The sequence below is a fragment of the Amblyomma maculatum genome, chromosome 9, assembly GCF_055883805.1.
Source record: "Amblyomma maculatum isolate TAMU_Amacu chromosome 9, ASM5588380v1, whole genome shotgun sequence".
Lineage (NCBI taxonomy): Eukaryota > Metazoa > Arthropoda > Arachnida > Ixodida > Ixodidae > Amblyomma > Amblyomma maculatum.
This window is the reverse complement of record NC_139352.1, coordinates 127,049,699-127,077,488: the sequence shown is the minus strand read 5'-3', so window position 1 is coordinate 127,077,488 and position 27,790 is coordinate 127,049,699. Positions and strand designations below refer to the sequence as shown.

Here is a 27,790-nt window from a genome sequence, read left to right as displayed (position 1 = left end):
AGGGGGCACTGCTCCAGTCGAGGCAGTAACAGTTCAGCCAGTTGCTGACGCACGTTGGTCTTTTTCATGTGCGGCAGGGCAAGGGACAAGTAGAACAAAACTACACATTCCCGTACAAAGTGTGGAGACCACACGGGCCGTTGCCTTGACGCATTGGTGATCTGTTCCGCTAGGCAGTCCTCTAAGCAGAACTGGGCTGTGCCGACCTTGTCCAGGCATTTTTTTCAACGCCGAGTGGAGAGTGTGGTTTTCATAACCACTGAGTTTTCTTTTTAGGCGACTGTTTTCTCGTTGCAGTCTCCTGATAGTGTCTGCTTTCCTGAACAATTGCACTCGCATTCGGTTTAGACCCCTTGCATCGGACTGTTTGCGTATAAGAAGGTCATCGGTAGTTTGCGTTGCGCAATCACTAGGCTGCTGATTCTCATATCCTGCACCGTTAGGACCTGCTTCATCTTCTTCCAAGGATGAATGAATCAGGCTGCCTTCATGCACTAGAGAAAATGAGCAGGCAGAAGTTGATGAACGGCTTGTGCTTTCTTCGCGACCATGCCCTTTCTTGGTTTGGTGCGGAATTCTGCGACAATCGCTCTATCTTACGTCTTTTTTGTGACTGTTGCGGCTGCATGTAGTTCGGGTAACCCGCGAACACGCTCGGAACAGCATCCCGTTTCAGACGGCGCACCTTTGTGGACCCCAAATTATAATCCGAGTCTAAAAAGTGATGGCTGCAGACGACACTGCTAGCAGACTTGTCATTTGGCACAAAATCTTTTCTTGATATGGCCTTTAGCCATGCTTGCCTACGCTCATCATTTGAAGGAAATTCATGGAAACTTATTCCGTGGTTCTTTTTTCTATCGGAGCGACAGAAAGGGACACAGCAATACATTTATCTGAAAAATAAAGAAAGAGATAGGATTGCCGTGTAAAGCGAATGACAGAGAATCGATGCAGCTTTCGTCACACCGCAAATAATTTAATAGCGGGATCAGATTAGCTGCGCGAAACCACTTTCACCAGAAGGAGCACATGCAACATAGCAAAACAAAGGCCACGAAAGTATTTTCGCTCAAACTACTCAAGTACAAAAAACAGAAGTCATAACTTGTGACTAGCGTAGTGGCGTATAACAATGCACGAGCGCTTATCGTAATTATATATGTTCGAGCCAGAGAAAGTTTCGCTATAAATAAACGTCGCCTGAAAGGCACAAAAAGGCATGCGTAAGTTGTGTCATATAGCGTGGCAACTTTTGCAGCACACACGCATATACACAAAAAAATTCTGCACAATAGCATGCACACCGGACGACATGCTGCACGGTAAAAGCCTCGGTTGCCTCAATCACCTTTTAAACGGCCACAAAAACTGCATGCAAAGGCGATCCTAAGTGTTTAACAACGTACCTGATCTTGACGTAGAAGTCGAAAGAAATTGACAACGCATTCACGGCTGTTCCGCGTGGAAACGTGCCAAAAAAACGGACGACGTGACTGAAATCGCAGGCAGTGCCGGCCACGCGCGCGCCGCTCGAGCCATTAGGGTGCCTCGATGCGCGCGCCCCATCGAGGCACCCTACCTCGCGGCGTCGGAGCTAGCGAAATTACAATTTTCCGCTGGGGCGCGCGCCGAATGGGACGGCCGGAGCAACGGCGCTGCGACGGAGCCGATCGCGGAGGCCACGGACGTAGGCGAGTACTTGGTCGCATGGTCGCTTCAGGAACGCAAAAATGCTCTATTGTACAAGATGAAGCAGACGACGCGTCGCTTGCGCGCTAGCAAACGACTCTTTGCAAGCCACGCCCAACACCACCGTGCCCAACACTTTTCAGCAAGAATAGCAGCTTGGGCATGTTGGTTATGCATCTTGAGGATAACAGCGCGGAACACAGGGCGGGAGCACAAGATTAGAGGATGACACAACGAGCGCTGCGTTAGCTGCGTTGTGTCGTCCTCTAATCTTGTGCTCCCGTCCTGTGTTCCGCGCTGTTACTGTTATCCTCAAGAACTTTTCAGCAGAAGTGTTTCCTGGCTGTCGTTAGTCGGCGCCAGCGGCAGCTTGCGATATATCTCGATAAAAATGCCTGTATAAGTTTTACATTTTGCGCAAGTTTGATTTCATTTTATAGCTTTGTTGCTACTTCAGCTACTCTAGGCGGGGCAGCGCGGAAAGTTACAACCAAGCCTGTGGATGTCTAAGATGGCTTCAGCTTCAACCCCGGCTGCCCCAGCGCTGTACGCATCAACAATGGCGACGCCTGTAATGCTACTATCGACGCTATCAACACTATAACCTGGCTACGATTTCAAGCAAGTTGAACTTCTTTCTTGAGATTTTAAACAAGTTTGATTGTCTCAGTTAAAGCAGCGATGTCACAAAGTGCTTGTCTTTTGTGCTTATGTCAACGTTCTGTGGACAGACAGAGAAAAACTCGAGGGCGCAAGTTTGCCGCTCAGCGCTTGTCATCTCGCAGCGACACAAGGAGCGCTCCTTTGTTGTGCTCTCCTCCAGCCAAGCATCGATGCCGGGGACAACAAAAGGCTCATCTTTGACTACACAATCTGTGGTACAAATTTATCGCATGCTTCGATCTTTGTGGTTTTTTATGGTTTGAGCTCTGGGGCGTTGCTGGAGTACAAGTATAGCAAGGAGTACAAACGTCAATATTTGAGGTGTTTGTTACTGATGAAACCACGTGCTCTCCGTGTCGCCAGAACTTGCTGCTGCGAAGCCAGCGGATGTCTCTCTCAGTAGGCGTGAAACCGGTCAGCATTCAGCGCCGTTGTCTCGAAGGTGAAGGCAAGAGAAAGGACAGCAGTATTCGTGCATTGCACCCCTAATGCTCTTTTTGGCTCACATTGCCGTCTAGGTGAAATTTGAGGCTCTAAATTCAGGTAAAGAAAATTTTCTTTGTTTAGGGAAATTGAGAGTCAGCATTTTACTTTTAATTTTTTTTTTTTATTATTTTCCGAACTCCTGCAGGGGAAAAAGGCCTGGAACGGGATCCAGGTATGGGAGTGCTATACTCCGTTTCATACATCAAGTGCAACACTACCAAAGCTACAGATCTTGTTTGCGCTCTCCGCATCCGCGATAAAAAATGGTGCCTGCTCTTGACGAGAGAAAATAATAGTTGCTTTGTCTGCAAGCTTAATACATTTTACATTTGCCATCAACTTCATAAAAAGCACCTTTTTTAGGGAGAAAAGGTCGGATTCGGCTAATTTGTATGTTTTTTTATGTCGTTTTGTTCGTGCCGCGTTTTACTGCCCCGCAACCTTGCCAGCTGTGCCACCAGATGGCGCTGGCTGTGCCCTCCGCGCTGCGCATCCCTTTTTGAGAAAATGGTTCTTTGGTGCGCATTTTTTCTATAAGATCCGCTCTGTGAAGATGTCTAAGCATGCGAAGCATGTTATTGCAAACGTGTATGCTCGGAATAGAGCCCGTTTCGGCAGGAACCACTCGCCTACAGAACGAGCGCGTAGTTATACCCCTCCTGTTTTTTTTCTTGCGGACTACTTGCGTAGCTTTCGCTGCGTTGCACCTGATGTATGAAACGGAGTATAGATTGCAGCAGGCAACCTTACATTGTTTCTTGCTTTGGCACCTTATCGATGCACTGATGGGGTGCCCTCTAGGGTGCCTGGTTAAAGAACCGAGCTCATTACCAAGGTTTAATAGTTCCAGCTACATGATCAGTGAAACCTACGAGCCCTTCATTCTACCCCACAAGTATGTCTTGTAGAAGAATAGCAATGCCCGGGGCATGCATGCAGAAGACACGGAGATTATATTATGCGCAGCTGCTTGTAACATTGGGTCATTGCTAAATGCATGTGTTGCTATTGTTTCTGCAGTAAAAAAATGAACGGAAATGTTTTCAAGAAAATCATTGCTTTAAAGGAACTCCTTTCCCGGTTAGAGCTTGAAAGTAATAGTGTCTCCGATTGCAAGGACATGTGTTGTATGTGGTCAGAATGGTGCACTCCTGCACTCATTCTTGTGGGCCAGGTGCATCAGCACTACCATGCTTTTGAAATTCTAACAGCTTGCCAGTCATTCAGTAGCACAGACAAAGCCTTATGTAAACTAACCATGGCATAAAGTGGGATACAGGCTTTTTTCTTCTTTTTTTTTTACCCTTTTCAGGATGCTTGATACTTCATGCCTCTGTAGGGTTACAAGAGAACACTTTGATCAGCCTGTGTTGTTATTGCCTTCCATATGCATAGGCTTTGTTAATGCATACACTCATCCTTGTGTCTGCACAGCAGATCATTGTGTAGCCTTTCTTGGTGATTGTTACACAGCGTGCATTGCAGACATGGCTGCTTAGGTTTGGGGGTGGTTACTCACGTGAGCTTGCTGGTTTTGCATGGTTACTGGCATTTTGAGGCTGCCATGCTAGCCATGCTACAGGAGCGGCACCTGCATGGTATACAAATCTGTAAGCAGTGGAAAACTTCTGATTGCAGTATTCGTCCAAACTTGAAAATATTTCTGCAAACTATGTGTTTCTGGAATAGTATGCAGCTTAGTTTTGCTCTAAAGGCATATGACTTAAAGTATTAGTTGAATGCATGCTTCGTTAAACAAAAGCCAGTGAAATATTTTGCATAGTTGGGACAGAATGGCTACGTTTTTTGGAATAAACCAAGTGTTTTCTCATGCATGGGAGCTGTCACTAGAGCACGTAGAAGCAGCCGAGCATTGCTTGTTCAATTGCTAATGCAACTGTTTACATTGGAAGTCAACTGAGGGTGGTCACTTTACATATGGTGCATTCATCCACAGTGGTTGGGCCACTTGCTCAGTACTGCGTATTTGTAACACCACGTGTGAAATAATTCAGGGTGCCCTTGGTGACTCAAGGAAGGCAGTAGAAAGGAGGCCGCTTGTCCTAAGCATGATGCAGCGGTTAGCACCAGGTAAAAACGGGGTGCCAAGGTGTTTTGCGTCGGCTTTTTAAAGAAGCGTTCTCGGGAGATAAGGCTTCCCTCAGGGCTACAGGTCTCCCATTATAGAAGTCAGCTGCCTCGGCTAGAAACACAATTTGGCTCACTTATTTATATTATGCAGAGAATCGCAGATGCCCAGGGTGTGTATGTGAAATGAAGAGTGCTATTAATGTATTATGCCGCTTTATACAAAATTTTTTACATTGTCTTCTAGCAGCTTCTTCATGAAGTGCGGACTGTAGCTGAGAATAATGTAGTTGTTTCAGCCAGAGTAAGCATTCTTCATTTTTGAAATAGGTTCCTTTTTATGCCAGTTAGCAAACAGCAAAATATATTTCTGAACTGTATTTCTACAACACTTATACCCCTGTCACACGGGCACTTGTAAGGCCTTTGAAATTAAGGTTCTTTGCTTCAAAGGGGGTTGGCACGCAGTTACACAGCAAAGTCTCGAACCTTTGCGAAAAAGGCCCGTGGCGGGAAAGGCGGTCGTCAGAGGCCTTTAAGCTGAGTAAAGTAGCAGCCCAAAGATGGGCGCCAGCGAGCGAGCTGAGAAGACAAGAACACTGACGCAAATATAAATTTGAATATTATATTTAAGCCTAATTCTTTTCAAAGGTCAATTTCACACTACAATGAACTTTAAAAATCTATGCTGTTAAGATACCACTTCAATTGTTTTCAGCAACCGCCTGCTTTGCTTTCTCCTTATGCAATGTTTTTACTTCATTGCTCATTTTGTTGTGAGCTCAATTTTCGTTGGGCAGCATTTGCTAGCTAATGTACTATTTATTTCATATTGTCACGCTTTAGTTCAACGCTTTTATATATTTAAAGTGATTTTGTCGGTCAACAGATGGTGCTAATTGGGGTTGTGTTGATCATCGGCATCGTATCTACCTCTTGTGCACTTTCCGTGTAGCTGCACCGCTCCTTTTTGGTTTTGCCGCTTTAGGGCAATAAACCTTGTTTGCAGTAAAGACCTTGGAGAAGTGCCGTGTGACCAGGGTATTAAGCTTTATTATTAGAGGCCTATTATGAGGCTTATCCGCGCTGATTACATCTTACTGAAAACTTCAGTGTTGCCTTCCCCAAAGTTTTCTGCTCCTTCATGCAAATGCTTTTGGAGAAAAAAAAAAATTATTGAGAAGGGAAACTGTCAGAGAGGATGTGCAGTTTTTGTTTCAGGTTCACACTTTCAATGAAGTGCAAGTCTGCTTTGCGTCATTCCATGGTTGTCGTGTCATTGTCACTTCTCTGCTCTTCTGACCGGAAAGCATCTTGTTCATGGATGTCTTGGCTGCAGAGTTTCAGTGGCCAATTTGTTCCTGTAACCCTATGGGATGGGCATCACAGTGTTCTAACTTTTCTGTGAAATGAAGCTAGTGAAAAAATGAAGGTGCGAGTGGCAATTCTTGGTGTGCAGGTGTTTGTACTTGCTCTTTGAGGAGATGGGATGAGAACTCGTGCAGTGGCTCAAAAGTTTGCTTGCCTTTTTGTCACGACTGCAACTGTGCCGTTTGCTGCTGCTCATCTTGGTAGGTAATCCCAATTTCATTGCAGAAATTTTAGGCTTCACAGTTTACTTCTCTTTGCACCTAGTCTCACATAATAGCCAGTACAAATGTGAGCAATATAAGCCCGAATTTAAGCATCCTCGCCATGGATCAACTCTCTTTTGGGGGATAACATTGAGCTTCATGCACTCAAAGGATTCCTCTCAACAAGGGTTCTTCTATTGTGCTAGCTGTTGCCTTACCAACTTTTATTGTACACTTCATATTTTTTTCATCCCACACTGCCCTTGGTAATTTCATGAATTTTTTTTTTTTATTCAAGACATTCTAATCCTTTCTTCTGATTTTTGGGGCCTGCAGCTGCATACTTTGAAAAGAAGACAGTCGCATATGCTAAAGGAAATGGTCTGCTGAGTTCCATGTTTAGTCAAGTGGCAGTTTCTTTTTGGACCCTAGGTTGTCAAACACACAACTTTTAGCCAAATAATATAGTTGAATGATCTGTTGAGTGTGCCAATAATAAAGTTGTTCTTTTTGCGTATTTTTGATGGAGGTGGGCTTCCAACAGCGTCTCTGTTGTTACTCCAGTACAGAAGTTAGTCCTAAATACCTTGGAATGTGTGCCTATGTTCGGAGGGGGCTATAGGGCATGATTGGCTTTTGTCCACAGTGAAATGACTGGTGGCATGAAAAACCAGAATCTGTATTTTTGTGCCTTCTTTAAAGTATTGGAATGGTTGGTCTGCTTGAGATAAAGAAGCCCTGTTCTGTGTGCCCTCACAGCCCACCTATTTGGAGTGCGATTTGTCTTAACAGCTGGCTCGTATTATTTTGTGTCTGGTTTGCTAGACTGCATTAAGCACAAAGTACCACTGATAATGCGTAGCCTAGATCCATAACATGAACAAAAAATATCTTACTGAGGGTTCATTGCCACCGAAGTTGGTAGGTTTTTTTTAATGTAAAGTTGTAGTTACTGTTCTTTGTACACAACTGTGTTTACATGTTTGCCATTATTGCAAGTGTAAAATTAATGGCTTTGAAGAACATTGCTCTAGATCTTTAGTTGAGGCTTGTGTCTAATACCCGTCATAATTTTCAGACTTATGAAGTGTTGATACGCTTTGTTTTTGTGCTCTGGTTGGACTATAAGGGAGTCGCTGCCTCAGGATAGCTAAGCTTTAACTTAGCTACGGTGAATTTGTTATTACTGGTTATTTTACTTTTTTTTTTTTTGAATGTCATGCTGTGAGGCAAATGTTAGCATTTGTTAGTTGCATAATCTCTCATAGAGAATGTTGTTATTGTGCAGCAGCTTTTTCTGATAAATTAACAAGTTCTAACTTGGTCCTAACTTGCGGTTATTCCTAGTTTGCAGTTCAGGCTGCTAATGCAATCTGGAAGTGGCGGGTGCCTCAACAAAATTAGCCAGGAGGAGAGGAGGGAAAACTTTTATTGTGGTTTTCTTGCTGAGTGGAGCCCGCTGTCTAGGGCTTCGTGTGCAGTCTCTATCCTGCAGGCCCGCTTCATCAGGAGGAAACTGCCGGCTCCTGTGTCCTGAGTGCGGTCCTGCTACAGATATCCACACCGACTTCAAACGCTAATAGAGAACACACGGTGGCAGCCGGCCAGGACGCTTCAAGGAATTGCAGCCTTGAACTTCATCTTTGCTCCCACACAGGCAAAGCAGTGCACATTCGCACAGGCGAGCAAGTGCAACCTTTGTCAAGTGATACATTTGGCAGATAAGCTAAACTTTTCGCCGTGTACCACTTGTGTGTCGCTTTTGCTTTATGACAATTATGCGCAGGAAAAGCATGAAGTGCCATAAACTCAAAGATAGGTGCGTCGGAGGCTTACGTCTCATGACACAAGTGCCAATGGGGTTGGGTTTACTGTGGGCGGTGCGTCGCAAAGAAGCTGTCGCTTATTACAAAAACGTGTAATCCAGTTAATAGGGAACTGTGAACATAATAATAACTCAGATTAAGCAGGTGTGGTTCATTTCTTCCTCTAGATCAGCAACAAAGCACACGAGAGTGCCACCACAAATCTTTGGTTAGCAAAGCTGGTTTCACAGAAATACCATCGATGCATCAATTTTTTGGTTCCCCACATGACAGTAGTGTCATGTTGAAAACAAGCATGCCAGACCAAAGGGCACTTTCAGTTGCTCTCGACGCTTATCCCCTCAAGTGGTTTTACAGCGTTAGCACTGCCCACAGGTGCTGAAGGCCACGCAGCAGATCCAGCTTCAAATGCTAAAAGTTAGCTTGGAGGCTCCATATAGAAAAGTGTCCCTTCCTGGGGCATGGCGCGAAGTTCTATGCATCAGTTGTTTCGCAGCTTAACTAGATTTTGATAAAGCCACCATTCCTCTACGTTTGCTTTGGATTTCTAAGGGAATATTCCAAGAATTTGATGTAACTAATAATTGGATATATCCAGGATCAACTTCATTGCTAAAATCAGTATATTGGGGTAAAATTTACCGCACATTCATTGTAGCAAAATTTCATTGTTGGCTCGTAATGAATCTGAAGGAAAATTATACTTTGAGCTCGAAGGGTTGCACATGCACATACCAAAACGTGCACCAGTGTACGTATGTGAAAGAGGGCACGGTCCACCGATGGGGGTGGTGGTGGAGCACGCAACATCTGGGGTAGTTGCGGGTTAGGCTCGCAAACTTAGCATCATGTGAATCCTGTATGCAGTGCGAACATCTGCGCAACGTGGTGCCAGCAAGACCAGATGTAGCTGATGCAGACCGCTTGTCACAATCCAAATGGAAAAGGCCAAATGAGGTGCGCTTTCTGTGCTCAAAGGCAACCATGTTGCAAATATCGCATTTATTTATTCCCATTAATTAATTCATTCATTCATTATCAGCTGGACTATAGCCACTGCAGGGCTAAGCTCTCCAAATAACCCGGTGCTGTGCTTGGTACATCCATTGCGAACTATCTAATTTTCTGCTTTCCCTGCTACGCTTTCCTTCCCTTGGAATCCAAATGGTTACCCTTCACGACCATTGATCATTGTGTCTCCACAGTACATATCCTGTCTATGCCTATTTCTTCTTGGTTGCTGTGCAGCCACTATAGATATATTCAAATACTTTCACGTATGGCTCAACACCATGATTTCATAATGCCTGTGCAACTGCTGAGGTTTTGACTGAATAAAATGCTTTCTCATATTACTGAATGCTATGTATGGGGGCGAGTTATATACAGAGCAATTTTTTTATCAACTGGCTGATAGTATAGATAAAGATGGTAGAGTTGCATTTCCAAAAATTGCTTGATTGTTTGGTTGTTTTAAATTCTAAGGTTGCCCTGATTCTGTTGTTAGTAAGTACCTTGTAAATGCATAACGGATAGTAGGCTGACTGGTCTATAATTTTTCAGGTTTTTAGTATCCTCTTTCTTATGAATTAAGATAATTTTAGCGTTCTTCCAAGATTCCAGTGCCCTGTGTATCATCAGGCGTTGTGTATACAGAGTGGCCAGTTTTTGTACCATAATATCCCCGTCATCCTTCAACAAATCTAGTTGCCTGATCCTCCTTAGCTGCTTTCTGACTTGTGCAGCTCCTAAAGCTTTGTTAACCTCTTCCTTCATCACTGGCGGAATGTCTGACGGCTCTGCACTTCTGGCAATCCCATTATTGGTGTTGCTACTTTGGCTACTATATAAGTCAGTATAGAACTCCCCAGCTGCCTTGAGTATCATGTCCCTAATAGTAAGGACATTTCCTGCCTTGTCCTCTAGCGCATATATCTAGTTTTCTGCTTATGCCTAATTTCCTCTTCATATCTTTAAGGCTGCCATCCATAAAGCTCTGTAAAAGTGTCAATGCCGTGTTGGCCGGTAGTGCGATGAAGTGAAGGTGGAATACACACATCAATCCATGCCGTGTAAGGGTAATTTATTCAAGCGCACATTCGTTTATATATCTACAATCAGTGGTGGCACCATCTGTTGATGGCTTTGTTAGTTATACACAAACTAAGTTCACCTATTTCCACCCTTCTACACTACAGTAGGCACACTCCTCTACCTGACAACTGACTTCTGATTCAAAGATGCATGCACGTGAACAGAGACGCGCATGCTCGCACTTGCGGTGGAAATCAATGATGTGCAGCGTGGTCCTAGTTACTTTTCATGTGGTATGATCACGACTGACTTTATTACTTCTCGGCCTGCTCACTATGCCGCCTCCTATATGGCGGTGTGTGACTACGGTAGTATCGTGTGACACCTCGGGAGAAACAGTGTGCCACAACTTACCCTCATCTCGCAATCTCCCATGTTACACTTGAGCTGGTGTATGGCATTGCAGGTGAAGTTAAATCATAGCGCTTGTTAAGTAGGCGTTGAACGAACGTTGTGTGTATATATTTCAGAGGTGCTATAATCAGGGATCAAGGGAAGCGTGACCCATCAGCTAACAGGCCTTCATCCTTGGCTTATGAGTGTGTGAGAACAGCGCATAAACCGGTGTCTCGCGCTCATGTCTGCCCCTACACAGCCGCAAAAATCTGTACCTAACTTGTGGCTGTAAACTGATAGTCTGAGTAACATCTCGTCCATCACCAGAGAGCCACAGCATAACTAATTTTGACATAAAGTTCAAACATTTTACCTGCTCACTGTATAGGTTTGCCTGCATGTGTAGACATTGCTTTGAAATTGACGACACCACTTCTGTAGCGCACGCACCAGTAACTCTCTTGAGAGTCAAGCAACTAAAACTAGTGTTTCTCGAAGCAGGTTGTACACAAATGGGAACTTTTCGTGCCAAACCACACAATAGCGGGGGTAGTTTCCTCCTGCCAGGAGCCCTTTCGTTAGACTATAAAATAGGAGCTATTCTTGCAGAAAGAGAGCCTTTGTACCATCCTATCCCTGCACGTTTTCATAGAAAAGTACGATATTCATGAAATATTATTTCTGGGTAACCTGAGAACTTAAGCAACGCCATACATAAGTGAAGAATCGCGAAGTTGGATTTGTTCAAAATTGCGCGGGCTGGCCTTTTTAGTCTGCTGCCTAAGTGCAGAAAGCCCAGCCTATAGCTTATCCCTCTTTTAGTTTTTTTTTAGGAGACTCCGAGATTTCCGCTTTAGCATGATCACTTGCTTTAGTAGAAGTTTCGTCATGCTAGGAACGTCAATACTGTCTCTACTCCGTGGATCATCGTGGTGATTTTATGTGATAAAGTTTACAGCTTCTATAGTCAAAAAGGTGTCGTCAAAATGCAGAATTGAGAAAAAGATGTCGGAAAGAATGCGGGAAATCAGTCACCATTTAGGTGTGAGCCCGGGGACTCCGCAAGGATTGTAGGTAACAAACATGTCAGAGGATCATCTAGTGATTGTGCTGCGATGGGTATGACATACAGTCGTTGACCGGTTTTTAGGACTTGGCGGGATCCAGGAAATGGTCCGAATAATCAAACGGTCCAAAAAAATCTATGAACTTAAGAAAGATCACTTTGAGCAAAAATTGAGCTTTACAAATTACAAACTGTGCTGCTCTCCATGTTTCATTTATGTGTCGATAATAGGGAGTTATAGTATAGCTTGTCCTGCTACTGTGATCTCCTTCTGGGTGCTACCAAGGGGCATGCGCTAGTGTGATCCGAGTGCCCACATTCTGATTGGGACCGATGTGGCAGGCGTGTACGCCGCTAGTAAGCATGCAATTCACACAAGGCGGTCAGCACATGCACAGTGGTGCTTTGCAAAAGCAGATCATTCTAAGCTATAACCACTATAACCGTCCAGCTAGAATATCTTGGTCAGTCATACTTTCATCTTGTCCATACCGCCTCACAACGTACTGTGATACAGCTGTAGGTCATGCTCACGCCACAAATGATTGCACACCCCGCACGAAGCAATAACATTCAGTTTCCGTGGTTAACCCCCCCTGCTGAGGGCTGTTAACTGCTAGCATTGTGGCTGTTTGGAAGAAACAATAGTACCTTCCCAGTGAAAAAACACATTTCTGTTGACATTTTGGCTCCCAGCATGGAGGCTTTATTGAAACAAAAGTCGCCGACCAGTGAAAAAGCAAAATTTCATAATTGTATCCAGCCATAAACATAACATGAGATATTGTTTATGTGGAATGGAAATAATGGCGGTAAGCAAAGGAAAACTATTTTTGTCTACAAGATTTTTTAGTCACTGAATCGAGCTGCAGTTTTTAAAGATAGAAATGGCGTGTGAAATTTTAGAGGCGTTCTGGATACTGAAGAAAGAAGACATATATGTTAGTGAAGCCTCGCTGAGTTTACGTAGGAAAGAATTACTTTTATTGAGGAATCTACTTGAGTAATGCAAAGAATTGAGTTTATTATCGGCCCTAAAGCTGTTATTCTTAGACACCTCTCGTGTATTTTGGCCTTGTTTATTGATCCTTCTTTTCATCAAGTACATGTACTTGTCATTCTCATGTACTTCGTTGCTTCGTAGACATGCTGGGCAGGTTACAGTTTTTTCTTTACGTAGGGACTTCACAAGTGATGTGTTTTGGATGGACATGTCTTACTGCACATGTGTGGTGGTTGTTTGCTAGTGTGCGACTATGTGGTGGACGTTGTGACTGTCCAGCTTGGATGATGGTTGTGGTACACCGGGACGAGTGTGGTATTAGCTGCTGGGCAAAGAAGAGGTGTGTGGAGATGTACGGGAGTGTAGAATTGGGGACTGTCATGCTTGGACGATGTTTATGTTCTGCGGGGAAGAAAGTGCTACTATCTCCTTGGCACAGAAAAGGATGATGAGAAGATGTACTTGGGTGTAGAAGAGGACGAGTGGTGAAGAGGAAGTGTGTGTTCAGATCCATATTACAGTTGGTAGTGTGCGCCTGTGTTGTGCTTCTTCGCATATGGTTGTGTTTGTTGCGCCACATTTCTGGGTACTAAGAATTATGGAGTCGGCGCATGCAATAATGTATGTTAGCTTTGCGTACTTTGCAACAGCTTTTTTGCTGGTTATACTGACACCAACAGAAGCAACTTAGACAAGAGTTTTTGATTTGTTTTCCTCCAAGTTCATTTGCTCTTGAATATGGCAGTTTCATGTCTGCTGTGTTCGAAACGACAATCTGCCCATATCTTTCTGCCATGCCTGGCTTTGACAAGAAGGTTTTTTTAAGTAACTGGCTCAGAAGTTTAGTCAAATCTTGTTTCTGGCTTCTAATTTGCAGGTAATGCATTATGAAAGTGCCCAAATATTCTTATACAGTGTTAAACCTGTCCAAGTTGCAGTTCCTAAGGCTACCTCCCTGGACGTCCTAGCTGAACAGCTTGTCAGCTACCTCAGGATTAGGAAACCATTGCACACGGTATCCTTTTCTGTTTAGCAGCATTTCTTCGTCAGTGGTTTGTTTACTTAAATCAACCCTGCTGGTCATTTTGGAACGTATTACAGTCTTGTAATACGCTACATTGGTGCCTCATTTGAAAAATTTTGTGAGATGCCTTTAAATGTTAAAAATAACAGTGTTGGTTTTTGCTCATGAACAGTGGCGCAAAGTACATTGATCACAGACATAAGTGTTTGATGTTAAGGTCTGATTTTATTAACAGTTTCTCTTCCTGCACCGTCTCTTCCTTGTCTCATGTGTAAAAAGTGATTATGACGCCTGCTTTACAAACCTTTGGAAGGTTAATTCTTTCAAATAGGACTTGCTTTTACCTTGACAGCCATCAGTGTGATTTTTTTCCTTGGCTCCCAACAGCCTCTCTGAGTAATCTGAATTTATAATGCTCTTTGTTGTTGCCCATTAGTTCACTCCAAGTGGGAGTTCATAATTCCTCGCCACCTGATATGATGCATTATTTTTAATTTTTGGTGTTGGGAAAATGCAACTATTATCTTTACCGCAGCGTTCCCTTTTCTCCTGTCTGCTTGACCCTTGGCAGTACAAAAAAGGGTGCTTCGGTGTTTTTTGTATTGCCCTGTGCTTGTTCTTGTTGTCTGAAAGAGAACTCCTTAAAGGACAGCAGTGTGAAACTACACAGGAAGCTTGGCTGGCATATTTTTCTGTTATTGTCTATTGTTCTTGCCCTACCATTTTACCTGGCACTAGCTACTAAGTGGCATTCAGTTTGCAGATCCATGGCAAAACTATCCATGCGGTCAGTTTTCAAGTGAAAGCTTGTATGCTTGGTTTTTAGTCATGTACACTACCCGAGGTTGGTGGCTGGATTACAGTGTGCCTGGTCATTGGGTCAGGAGTTCAGCTTGCATGTACAGGAATTTCAAATGCCCTAGTTTTCCCGGGAGTGATGTTAAGTTCGTGTTCGGCAGGTAGAGAGGCAGAAGACGATGATCTGATGATGGTCAGGAGGAGATATATATTTACAAAGGAAAAATAGTTTACATAGGCAAACTGTAAGTTACAGCACGGCCGGTCTCGAGGGAGAGAGCGCTTCTCTTCTCTTACGGCCTCTCCAATGGGGTCTGTTTCTACCGCCCGCCGCGCCTCGGTGGGGTCGCTACCGCCCCACTGCTGCTCCTCCGCTACAGCCGTTCACGCGCAAGGGAAACGCGCGCTCGCTTTTAGCTTCGCCCGCGTCAGTTGCAACCGGCAGGTCCTGACATTTCGCCCCTTATGGTTTATACAAAATCCGTAATCAACATCGAATATTTATCGTGTACGAGGAATAAAATACAGTCAACAATCCGCTCACGCGCGCGCTCCTTCGTCAGTGTGGCCTTGCACGGTCGAATGAAGTTTCGGGAACACTTCAACATTTTTTACCCCTAAATTTTGTTCAAAACTAAATTTACCAGGCTATGCAATGTGCCTTTGAATGTTTTAAGCAGGTGCAGCGCGACCTGACGTGAGTGCATGGTGAACTGTTGGGTGAAGATTCTGTCAACCGCTACCGTTTTCGTTTAGATCAGAAGAGGCACGGACAAAAATTCGTGGCGAGTCTCAGATTCAGTAAAGAACAAAAATTTACTCATATAGTAAAAATTTCACTTGTCTAGTGGAGTGGGCTGTTCTAGCTTCGTTCAAAACATATCAGTCAGTTGAAAGACCGAAGATGTATATGTAGTCTCGCGACTACTTGTAATCAAGGAAATCGGCATAAACAGTTAAGTAGAATCAAAAAGAGCGGCGAACAATAAAAAAATTGTCCTTCAAAGTTACACATTGCCCTATATGTTCATCAATTCATCAAAATGCGACCTGTGTCTAGAAAATTCAGTCTCAAAATCTTCCTGCACGGCTTGTGCACATAAGGAGTTGGCCTCTCGGTCTTCTCTGTCACATTCCTGGTATAATTAATTGAGAAGAATTATGAAAAATGTATCAAATTTTAAAGAAGCGGACCTAATAACATAGCTGTTGTCAATTCCTTTCGGGCAACTCAGTGTTGAATTCTGAAATGCTGACTGAATCAGAATCTTAAGTACTTCGAGAACATTTGTGTTTATAGCAGGTGCACAGCAGCTTTTTCTAAAAAAAAAGAAAAAGCTTGTCCAATAGGGCAACAAGCTCTGGTTTCGGATAATGCAGTAAACTAGAATATTGTCCTCGTAGAAGAGCGTTCTACATGGGGCTGCTTCTTTCGCTAGTTTCAAGAAGAATAGAGCAAGCGTCACACCCGAAGTTGATTAACTAAACGATATATCCAGCGGCGTAAGGTAAACCGGAATATGTGACAGTGGGAAATCGGATGGTAGGAGATGCCATCACTTCCTTTAGTGCCTTGATTTTGCTCTCAGATGAAACGTCTGTCTTGACAATGTAGTCATGTGCCGCTAGCTGTTACGGCCCTCACATCTAGCATATGTCATTCCCTTCCGCACATTAACCTTGCTTTCCCGAAGAGAGCCTCAATGGGTCGCTATATAGGGCTTGAAATGAGTCTTCAGTGAGAGTGTCCTTCTTTAACGCTTTAAAGTTTCTTGCATACTTTCGCTATAGCAGGTGAACTCATTTGTAAGTCATTGCATCGAGTATCACCTTCATCATTTATTAGCCTCTTATTACCACTTCGAGCACAAGTGGTGTCATGAATATCAAACCATTTTTAGTGTTTTCATAACAAGCTTATTATCATGTAAAAATTTCATTAAAACAATGTTTATTTGCAAAATTAAATAATGTGCATAATACCACACATTGGCTAATATATGAATTGTAATAACATTTAAAACTCAACCCTACAACGTTTACTTTGACTGTTATACTAATCTTTTATATCATTCAAGCATTTTGCAATTTACATTACATTTTTATGAAATTATTTTCATCTTCGGTGTTACATGAATGGTTTCGCATCTAGCGCTAAAGACTGTTTTTCTGAAGCAGACGAGTTGCTGTCATGTTAGCCTTGAAGAAGCTTCGATGTAATCACTTCTCATTCAGCTTTTTTTTTTTTTTTGTTCCTTCTCTTGTACAGGCTTGGGAAAAATTCGGACTAAAATGGACAACAGTAGCTACCATGTCGCAATGTATGCCATGCTTGTCGAACGTTTGCTGAACGACAGTGTTTTTTATATCCGTTCACGTGTGTAGTGCGTTGAGGACATGCCGCTGCATCATCTACGTTCTTGTTCTTTAATTTCGGGGCTGCACTAACCATGAAACTCGCGGGCGACAGCGCGAAACCAGGCAAAAGCCACCCGCCGCCGCTGAAGCAGACGCGGAGCGAACAGTGAGCAGGTCGCGCCCCTTGCTGTGGCGGAGAGCGCAACTCAAGGAGAAACATTCCCATTGTTCCCGCGGCGATTGAGAAGGCCGTAAGAAAGAGCGCGCGCTCTCCCCCGAGACCGGCCGTGGTTACAGTAACAAGAGTCACACAGACAACTGCAACTTAAAACAAAATAGACCCTCACACAGAGAAGTCACTCTACAAGCCCTTACTTTTCCGAGGACCGCTTTTTGATGACAAACATCAACAAAGACCCGAGGGCGGTCACCTTCGGTGATCCGCCCCGAAAATAAAGCAGCCAAACAAATTATTGAAAAACATGCCACAACCCCTGTGGGTTGGGAATAATCTCGGACCCAGGTCCTTAATTACTTCAAATAAAAATACAGCATTCAAAACACACACTCTTTCCACTCGCCGGTCCCCAAACCCTCTCACACGGCGCCTGTCTTTGCCGCCCCTCCTCAGCGTGTTTGCGACGCGACCTTGCAGCTGGTGCCTTTGTGAAAGAAATGCCGCGAAGGATCTCGAGACGAGGCCACTCAGCCGTCCTGTTCGAGGAAAAGTGGGCGGGGGGCACTGTCCCAGAGCAGTGTACAGTCGCCGTCGCGCGGACCCAATGTCTCGCGCCACGGCGGGAGATCGCTGAGATTGCTGGACGAGCTGGCCGTAAAGTGGTTCGCAGAAGCGTACCATTGTTGTTCCCGGCTGCGTTCGCGTCTTGGCGACGCCTCGGGGCGAAAGGACGAAACAAACCAGGCCTCCCGCACGCCCCGCGAGCCCGCGCCCGAGAAAAGGGGAAACAAGGAGAAAAAAAAAAAAAACAAAAACAAAAAAACAACAGCGCTCGCTCCTTGGCCTCGGCGCGTGGGGGGTTCGACCGCCAGCGCGACTCCACGTGCGAGTCGCTTTTCACTGCAGCCTTACACCGGGGAAATACTTTTTACCTGTTAAAGGACTGACACACATGCCTTCTTGTAGTAGGTGTGTTTCTTCATATTGTATCAAAGTTTGACAAACTATTCCATCCACTTGTGCTGTAAATGCATGTTCCTGCATTACTCGCCGTGGCTAGAATCCTCAGCTGCTGTTCTCAAGTACATGGAGTCAGATTCCATTCATGCTGACCGCTATTTTTATGAAGGGCGAAAAGCAAGGCGCCCTAGCATTATGGCATGGTTGTACAACGTTATAGAACCTAGGTGGTCGAAATGATCCAAGTCCCATACTGTGACGTACCGCATAGTCTAAGTCACTTTTCGACATTAGGCCCCTTAAGCTAAACTGTCCTCGTCGCTGAATGATTATATTATTGAATAATCAGCTTCATGCTAAGCAATTTGTTCAGTGAACTCGTTAGTTTGGCCTTCAAGAAATCAGTGTTCTAATTAACTGAAAATTTGACTTATCAAATGGGCCTATAAGAACTTCCGAGAAAAGGAAATATTCCACAGAGATAACCAATATGAACTCACAAATAGACACAGACATAGACACTGACTCCAATTGGTCGCACTTCTTTTTCGTAACGACAGCAAAATGAAACATTGTTGTTCGTGCGCAAAAACAAATGCTTTCACACTGTTGTCAAGGCATGTATGTCATGTTAGGCCTTCCCTATCTAAACAAATTTAAGAAGACGACTCTCGCCACTAAATTATGATACTAAGGTGTCACTGATGCATTTCGATCCGATCCTTTTGATAAAGAGGCTTTAAGCAACTCGCAGGCAAGAGTGTCCCTGCTCCTGCTTAGAATCCTAATTTCTGTGAGCTTTGGGTCACACTTCGGCTGAAAATCGCACGATTTGCAGTGGGCGGGTAGATGTAAATGTGGACTGTCTGTCATAGAGTGCTTGTGCTCTGCAGCCCGATCATTCACACAATTGCCAGTTTGGCCGACATATACCTTGCCACAGCTTAAAGTGATTTGAAAAAATAACCCCGGTGGTACAATTGACGTACGGTTTGACATGCTTCTTAGAGCAGCCTTGCTTTCTATTGTCGCCCGTGACTTACATGCACATGTTAGCCAATTTTTGGGAGTGCATAAGACCATCTTGACACCATGTTTGCTAACAATCTTCTTCAAATTATGAGCCACCTTATGCACATAAGATGCAACAACAGGTCTGGTCGCAGCTTCTTGCAGATGAACGTTTGTAGTTTGCAAACCTTCATGCACGTACAGGAATGCGTACTATTCACTACCAGTATTTCGAACTGTACAGTCCAAAAGCTAAATGTTTTAGACCAAAATAGGCACCAGCAATACTGTGGAGATAGTTTTTCAGCTGAATGCTCGTTTTTTGGCGCACCGTAAATGTGAGCAGGCATCGTTATTTCAACCAGCGGCTTCTTTACAGCTGTGAATGACGTAATCTGGGATTTATACATTGTCATTGAGATAGTCTACCTTGGCTATAGTATGTTCATAGAATCGATACCAAATATGTCGGAACTCGATGGGGATTGTGAAATAGTTTGGCATATTGATAATTTGTAAACATGCCAACAGATAAGCTTCACTGCTATCCAGAAACACAAGTAGTACATACGCAAGTAGCGTGTTTCCTTCAGCTATGTGCCATCTGCTAGCACACTGGAAGCCTTCCTTTCGTCGGAAATGCTGCGATGCGGGAGGTATACGCGCACACACCTGCACGCTGAGTAGTAACTCACGGTGGGCATCGAAAAGAGGGGCATGCAATTTGAAATATCGAGTGTCTGCTGAACGGGAGTTTTTAAAATTTTTTAAAATTTAAAACATAAGGAGAGCTCATCATAGCAGCAAGTAAAATGAATGTCACTCATGCTTATGTATAGGTTTTCAAGGCGGTGTTCTGAGATTTTGATATAAGCAATAATTCAGTATATCCAGAATCAACTGTAGTTGCTATTTGAGGCACCGGCATTGATGGTACGCTTTCCTAGTCGTCAAGGTGGCCTTGGAAATGGGACGGGTGCAGCATCTGGCGTGCCTTCAGTGACTCCGGCGTGGCATGACTTGCAGCTGTGTATTTGCTGTCTTAGGCGAAGTAGCACCGACTTCACAAAAGCATGACACTGGCTGAGATAGTCTAATTAGAGATAGCATACAGCAGGATCATCTTCACCAGGGTGCCATTGCACATGCAGAGATCGCGCCTTGAGTGAGTTGCATGCTTATCGGCAGTGCATGCGCTCCTGTCATATTGTGATCAGTTAACAACTGCACACGGCAGCAGATCATGATAGCACATAACATTATGCTAAAGTTATGAACTGATTTAAACGGCCCAAATAATCGAACAGTCTGAAAACTTTGTGTACTTGGAAAAAACTTTTCTGCAAAAAATTACCATTGGAGGGACTATGAATGGCTAGAAAGGCCACTGACAAATGTTTTGAATGTGTAGAACGAATGCTTCCGAGTATTCTCCCAAAGTACAACTCCTTGAAACAAAGGCAGTGATTTATTATTTACTTTTTAAAACAGCGTGTTTTGAAATTGGCAGGCTGCTCGGTTGTTGCGTGGCGGTGAGATTTGGATTTATTCTGCAGTGAGTACATACGTCGCAACTACAGGGAGCGGCAGGCTGCCATCAGCTGCCATTGGCTGCAGCAGCAACAGTCACTACGTCACGGACGAAACTTCCGGTAGCTGCGAAAGTTGTCTGCTCGAGTGCTGCATGCACTGCATGCATGAACCCCTTAGGAGGCGAGCGTATAGAGGCACCATAGAAGCCCCGTGCACAGTGAGTTTGGTCGTCGGTTCGAGGCGTTAACCGAGAAGGTGGTGGTGTCTTACTAAAAGTGCACGTTGGAGCTTGAGTGCGAAAAACGCGCGAAGTGATTCAATTCAACATCGTACTGATTATACACTTCTGCTTCAGATCATATTTCAGGAGCAGCACATAAAATAGGCGGTGTCAACCTTCATGTTCCGACCGACGCCGCAGCAACAGCGTACCACAGTCCCGTCTCGTCTTTGCAGCATCATTCATCTGTGCGGCGTGTTGATAATTAAAAGGAACATGCATCAAAAAAAAGGTCTACCATCAGCTGCATCGCGAAAGTACACAAATTTGCACCGGTTAAGTGCAGCACCAGATGCCGCCAGGTTATCGCAGAGACTCGGTCTGCGAGCACTGTGGCTGACGGCACTCCGGCCGTGTGCTGTTCCCTGGTCGTCGCTAGGCCTTGTTCGTTTTGCATCGAACCCATGACGGGCGGCGTTTTGGAATCTGCCGCTTCACTGTGTTTCTAGCGTGGCCGCTCGCGTCTTGTGCGCTATTCTTGCATGTAGCTGCGGAAATCGTTGACAACTTGCGCTGCCGTACTGCATGTGCCAAGCTGCTTTGCTGATGTTTTGCACCGCCGAGTCTGGCTCGGACGATGCTTACACAAGATAAAACGTGTGCACATTATGCATTAGCGCCTCCTAAACAATGTGCGAAATGACCTAAAAAAAAACACTACACTACATTACACTTTGGTTAATCTCAATTCTTAAGATTCATGGATGAGTAATTCGTGCTCACCTGCAATCAGTTATCCTAACTTTGTAGTGATCTCTTGAAATGATCAGCCCGTGCTCACGCCGATAATACGTATGATGTATTCCATTCATTATGCACATCAAGAGACGCCTCTCGTTGACCATCATGAAAGCGTTCATTCTGGCTAAAAATGACGACTGCATGTTTGCACGCGTGCAGCTCGCATGCTCGTCTGCCAGCATCTATGCAGAGTCATTGCTACCGCGTCAACTCTGCAAGGAGACCAGCAGCCGTTGGTCAAACCGTAGAAGACGGTACCAAAGCTACAGACACGGTAGACTGACCAGCAGTGCGAAAGAAGTAAGGGGTCTTGTAGAAAGCCGTACTCAGCAGGGGTCACGCTAATTTGCACTCAATGGGACAGGAATAGGAAGAGAAGTGCTTCTGCGCAGCGGCCGCCGGTGTGGAAAGCAGCCTGCCCACCTGCAGGTATGCGCTCGCAAATGACCCGGGTCGTGCGGGCTGGTGTCATGCACAATACCGAGAGGTGAAGAAACTGCACAAGTGATGGCTGAGGAAGAAATGAGAAAAGTTTGAAAGCTATGCAAGCGCAGACGGGATGGAAAAGGTAGAGACCGATGAGTGCGTGGGCGAAGCTGGGGAAGACGGGCCCAGCAACCGGAAGTCTGCGAACCGAGGTTCACCGGTGATGTTTCATGGGCAGGGTGGAGTTCCCGAGCTGTTTTCTTTGTTTTTTTTCTGTTGTCTCGAAATGTTGAGTTGAGTAGGACCACTATTTTTAATCACCATTATCTCCGTTGTTAATGAAGCTAAATGGGAAATTCTTATGATGAATTGACTTGTGGGGGAGTATCTACATCTTGACCAATTTGCTTTACCTGATTTTAGGCATTGCATAGTCCCTTTCATAATTGCGACCTTCACCGCCCCCTGTGTTTCATTTATGTGTCATTATTAGAAAGTTAAAGCATAACAGAATCTTGTACTGTGGTCTCTTCTGCGTACCGCCCACGTGCACGCACTAGCGTGATCTGATACAGTGGGTATGGCTGCCAGTGCACGTGCGGATTTTTCCGGACGCAGGGGCCTTGCGTGCCGCCGGAAATCAATTCCCTCAGGGCGATCTCCTCATGCTCAGTAGCGCCACGCAGAAGCAGCTCGTGCTGAGCAGTAAATATTACAACTCTACATTTAGACTATCTCAGCCAGCCATGCTTTCGTGATATCTTCATATGTCACTCATGACTGACGGAGCTGTAGGTCATGCTCATGCCGCGATTGAATGAATGTGTCACACGAAGCAATAACAAATAACATTCAGTGTCCATGGGTAATGATGGTCATGAACACCACTGCGTGATGGAACTCCCGAGAAAAAAGCACCCAGGATGAGCCTCTCTGAGCGTACTGACACCCCTTCCCCCGCTATTCCCCGTAAGTGTTAACGCAGCCGCGGCAGGTAAAGCTCACATTCCATTTTCAGTCTATCTGCACGCCTTTTGTAGGCTGCCACAACAATGACAAAGAAGGTCTCAAGTGGCAACAGTGAACAGATCGCCAAGCTAGTTCATCCGAGTGATTCTGCTTAAATCCAGGATCGCTCCTTTCATGTCCGTGCAAAACTGTGGTTGGTTGCAACAACGATGCCTGCTCGCATCTATATTATGCCTAATGATGAGCATTTGGCCGAAAAATGATCTCCACAGAAGTGCCGGCGTCAACTTTAGTCCGAAGCATAGACCTTTTGAATTCTGCGGGGTCCAAATTATCGGTAGTTGAAAATGTAAACGTTTCGATGAGGTGTGTGACAGTTCCCGAATTAGGTGAAATATTGCATAGATCCATACTATTCGAATTGGAAAAATCGGCCAGCTACTGTATAACACTCTACTGCCGCCTTATAAACAAAATGTGGGGAATGGTAAATTTTATTTTTAATGCCTATATTTTGCATCAAAGTGATTCTTCTTTAAGTTCGGGGATTTTTCAGACTGCTCAATTATTCAGACCATTTCCTAGGTCTCGGTCGGTGACTGCATCTCTGTTCTTAACTTGTGCTTTTTGCAGTTGCACTGAACAGTAACTTGCAGCAACATTTTGTGTTTTGTGTAAAAAGTGCCTAGAAAAAAAAAAAAACGCTATTGAGAAGGAAACTTATTTCATCAAATGACTTTCCTTTTTTTTATTTTTTTTTTTCAGGTGAAGTACAAGTACCATTCCAGGGATTTCTCTTTGCCAAGAAACTTTCACCTTCCTGTTCTCGCTCTGATGCATCTTGTTTCACAATATGTCAGCTGTTAAATATCAGTGGCCAACAGCTGTTAAATATCAGTGGCCAACTTGCACCTGTAGCAATAGTTTTGTCAGATGTGCTTGCACAGTGTTCTGGCTTTTGTATAAAATGAGGCCAGTTGAAAGGCGAAGGTATGACAGTGCTTGGTATGCTACTCTTTGTATTTTATTTACGAGCAAAGGTGGTGAGAAGTCATGCAGTGACTCGGGCCTCTGTTTGTTTTTTCAACTACAGCTTCAGCAGTGCTTTTTTTTACACTAATCTGTATGTGGCTTGTCATTTTGAATAATTCGTCCCATTTTTTTGCTGAAGTGATCTTTCTTTGGGCTGTGATGTCTGTTTGTCTGGGTTACTGTGTTAGCCAGCACAAATACCTGCAGTATGAACCCTAATGAAGGTATTCTTGCTGTCCACCCACGTTTTCTGGGAGATGTGCAGCATTTCATGCACTGATAAAACGCACATGCTAGAGCTATGAAAAGAACCGAACAAGGATTGAGGGAAGCTTCAGTTCGCATATAGCATTTTGGCAAAAGGGTTTGTCTTCGTCTACGCAGTGCAATCATCACTGCCATTAAGCGTCCTCTCCTTTTCATTTGTCTCTATTTTTGTATATGTTTGATTCTCGTGAGTGTGGGCTTCCAACAACACCTGTGATGGTTAAAATACAAGGGATCTATGAGAGCCACTGGAAGTATTTTGGAAATGGTCTTCAGAGGGGGCTTCGGGTGCCCTTGACGTTCAAATTTAGCAATATGATTGGTGTCATGAAAAAAAGGAGTGATTTTGTCCCACAAAATATTCGTGGCAGTTATATGTGCTGTATGCTTTATCTGTTGTCAAAGCATTGCGGCTTTAGGTTTCCTCACAGCCTGCCTTCATTGCATGTGAGTCTTGCCAACTGGTTGTATGTTTACCTGAGGAGCTGGTTTGCTTCACTGTTTTGCACAAAGTAACATTCATAGCTTCGTGCCCTGGTTCCATAATCTTAACTAAGAAAAAGGATTTTTTAACCGGGGCCTTATTGCCAGTAAAGTTGTGAGGCTATCTGGACACAAACATGTTTTCATATCTGTCAATATTGCAGTTGTCCTATAGATGGCTTTGGAGAAATGGGCTCTATGTTAGCACTTGGGCCTCTCACCTGTAAAATGATTCTGTCTGATATCCTTCATGATGGTCAGAATTTCATGAGATGGTAATGCACTTTCCACTTTCTTTTTTGTTTTTTGAACAGATCGGCAGTCACACAGTGCCTCAGGATATCTAGGCTTTTACTTAGTTTCAATGATAACTTTTGTCATTTAAGTTTTATTCAGTGGTCATATCCTGAGAGACAGATGTAAGCACTAAAGTAGATGTTTCTTTATTTTACAACACCAATCGGCCAAGGTATCCAATTTTGCACTGCGTATGCTTGTTGCATAAGGTATCCATAAAAAGTATTCTATAGCACAGTAACTCTTCCTGATTGGGGGGTGAGCTCTAAACTCGTGTTTGCTACCAATTTGCAGATACAGCCACTGATACAAGCTGGAGCCAGTCTCTTCCTGCGCAAGATTTACCAGAGAAAAAGAGGCGGTTCCAGTGCCCTGAGTGTGGCTATGCCACAGATTTCCACACCAACATCAAGAGACACCTGAAGACACACACTGGAGAGCGTCCCTTTGAGTGCAGCCAGTGCGACCGCACATTTGCAAATAAGGCAAACATGATACTGCACCTTCGTGCCCACACAGGCGAGAGACCATACCACTGCACACATTGCAGCAAGAGGTTTACTTCGATGAGTCACTTAGCAGTGCACCTTCGCATCCACACTGGCGAGAGGCCCTACAAGTGCAACCTCTGTCCCATGGCCTTCGTGGACAAGTTACACTTAAATCGCCACTTGCTAAGCCTCAGCCATAAGAAACCATTTGCATGTCACTTTTGCTGTAACACTTTTGCATGCGAGGAAAGCCTGAAATGTCATGAACAAGTTCACCTGAAGTCAACTGTTCCTTGAAGTCATAGTGTGGTATAGCTGCATTCAGAGGAGGCTGGGTTGGGCAGAGCACTTACAATGTCATTCATACCTATCCTTAATCCACTAGAGATACTTCTTAGAACACGTAGAATGCATGTTTGGTTTGCTTTTAGGCTCCGGAAATATTGACCACCTGGGGTTCACTGACATTGGATAGTATATGGGTGCCTTAATAAAAAAGTGATCCCCATGTCCAGGATCTCAAATTCATGTTTATATTTTTTGCATTTAACTGGTGTTTCATAATCACTTAGATGTAATTTTAATGCCTTTTTGAACTTTTTTCATATCTTTCTTGCTGTGAAAATGACAGTATTGCGTAAAAAAGCAATGGAAACTGTGCATGTAATAGCATACATCAACTTATATTCTGCTGCAAACTTTTTGATGCCAAAGTGCATAAACTTGAAGGGTCCTAACAGTGCTAACAGTTTGGATGCTGAAAAGTTCTCACATAGACACAAGGACAATTGAGGAGTACAAGTACTTGTCCTTGTTTCTGCACTTGTCCTTGTGTCTATGCACAAACTTTTCAGTGTCAACCAACTCGTCCAAGTTTCCGCTTTCCTAACAATTTAGTCTACTTGGTGTTATAAAATCTTATTCGTTCAACCTTCAGAGGAGCAAGAAAAATGTGCGAATAATCGAATGGCCCTAAAATCTCCTGAAAATCATTTGCAGTTACAGTTGAACCCCGCAATAACGAAACCGCCGGGGAAGGAAAACTTTCTCGTCGTGAGAATTTCGCTGTCACGAAAATGGACAAATAAGCACACCCATTACCTTCCAGAACCAAAATTTAATCAAAAAAGTCGCCTATTTTGCTCTGCTTGACATTGCTGTGTAGGAGCTTGATGACTCTGGCTTCGCAGCTTGTCGTCGTCGTCGTGGTCGCCGAGAAAAGTCCGGATAACATTGAAAGCATCAAGCACATCACGCGAGCTTACTTGCTTACCTTGTGCTTGGTTTTCGCAAACTTCGTCGTCACCCGCCTCATTTCCTTTGCGCACACTGTCGATAATAGCGTCGTCACTGAATTCCTCGTGCACGATCAAGTCGGCGTCCGCACACAAAAAGTCCTCCAGTTCAACAGCCTCTGGCACCATTGCATCTACACTGCGAAGCGCGTTCCATGCTTGGGTTAGTGGCTGCAGGTCGTCACCGCTTGCAGCTTCCGGTTCTGCCAAGGCGTGCTGACCAGCTGCGAAACAGGCATGCCTGAAGCAGTTCTGGACAAGCGTGGCCGAAGTAGCAATCCACGCGCCGTCAAGCATCTCCAGCGCCATGAAGAGGTCAATTTCCGTCGGTCGCTTCATTTTGATGTTTAACATCTGCTGGATGAGCCTTTTTCGGTACGCAGAAGGCTCATCCCTGATCAAGAGGTTGGATAACGGATGTGCAGTTCGCAATGAAAAAAATCAAGCGGATGCTCGTCAGGACAACGTCTTCAATGTGGTGCGCACCGCAGTTGTCCAAAAAAAAGGCAGACGGATCTGCTCTGCTTTCGCATGTCCATATCAAAGGCTTCCAGCCAGCTTGAGAATATTGCGCGCTTCATCCACGCTTTTTGGTTTGCAGTGTACTGGACCGGAAGCTTTCGGTTACCTTTAAAACACCGTGGCGCCTTGCTCCAGCCCATCACGAGGAGGGGACGCTTGTCAGGTCCATCCATGTTTTAACATAAAAGAATGGTGACCCACTTTTTGCTCAGCTTGCCGCCATGGCAGTTTTTTCCTTTCAGGTCTAGCGTTTTTGAAGGCAACATTTCATGAAGCCAGTTTCGTCCGCATTATAAA

At 44.4% G+C, this 27,790-nt stretch overlaps 1 protein-coding gene across 1 annotated transcript; it reads left to right on the top strand.

Annotated features, from left to right (window-relative positions):
- The first annotated feature begins 1,994 nt into the window (after positions 1-1,994).
- On the top strand, positions 1,995-27,283 carry LOC146180347 (uncharacterized). Its single transcript, XM_084579545.1, has 4 exons — positions 1,995-2,570; positions 6,389-6,500; positions 7,999-8,160; positions 25,480-27,283. Exons 2-4 carry the CDS (start codon positions 6,419-6,421, stop codon positions 25,971-25,973), a joined length of 738 nt encoding a protein of 245 aa, XP_084435671.1. The 5' UTR covers positions 1,995-2,570; positions 6,389-6,418; the 3' UTR covers positions 25,974-27,283.
- Positions 27,284-27,790: the final 507 nt, after the last annotated feature.

Bases quoted from the DNA above. Each gene is read 5' to 3' on its own strand.
- LOC146180347 (XM_084579545.1), top strand. From the start codon at position 6,419: ATGAGAACTCGTGCAGTGGCTCAAAAGTTTGCTTGCCTTTTTGTCACG. The intron at 6,501-7,998 runs GTAGGTAATCCC...TCTATCCTGCAG, and splicing joins GTTTGCTGCTGCTCATCTTG to GCCCGCTTCATCAGGAGGAA. The intron at 8,161-25,479 runs GCAAAGCAGTGC...ACCAATTTGCAG, and splicing joins TCATCTTTGCTCCCACACAG to ATACAGCCACTGATACAAGC.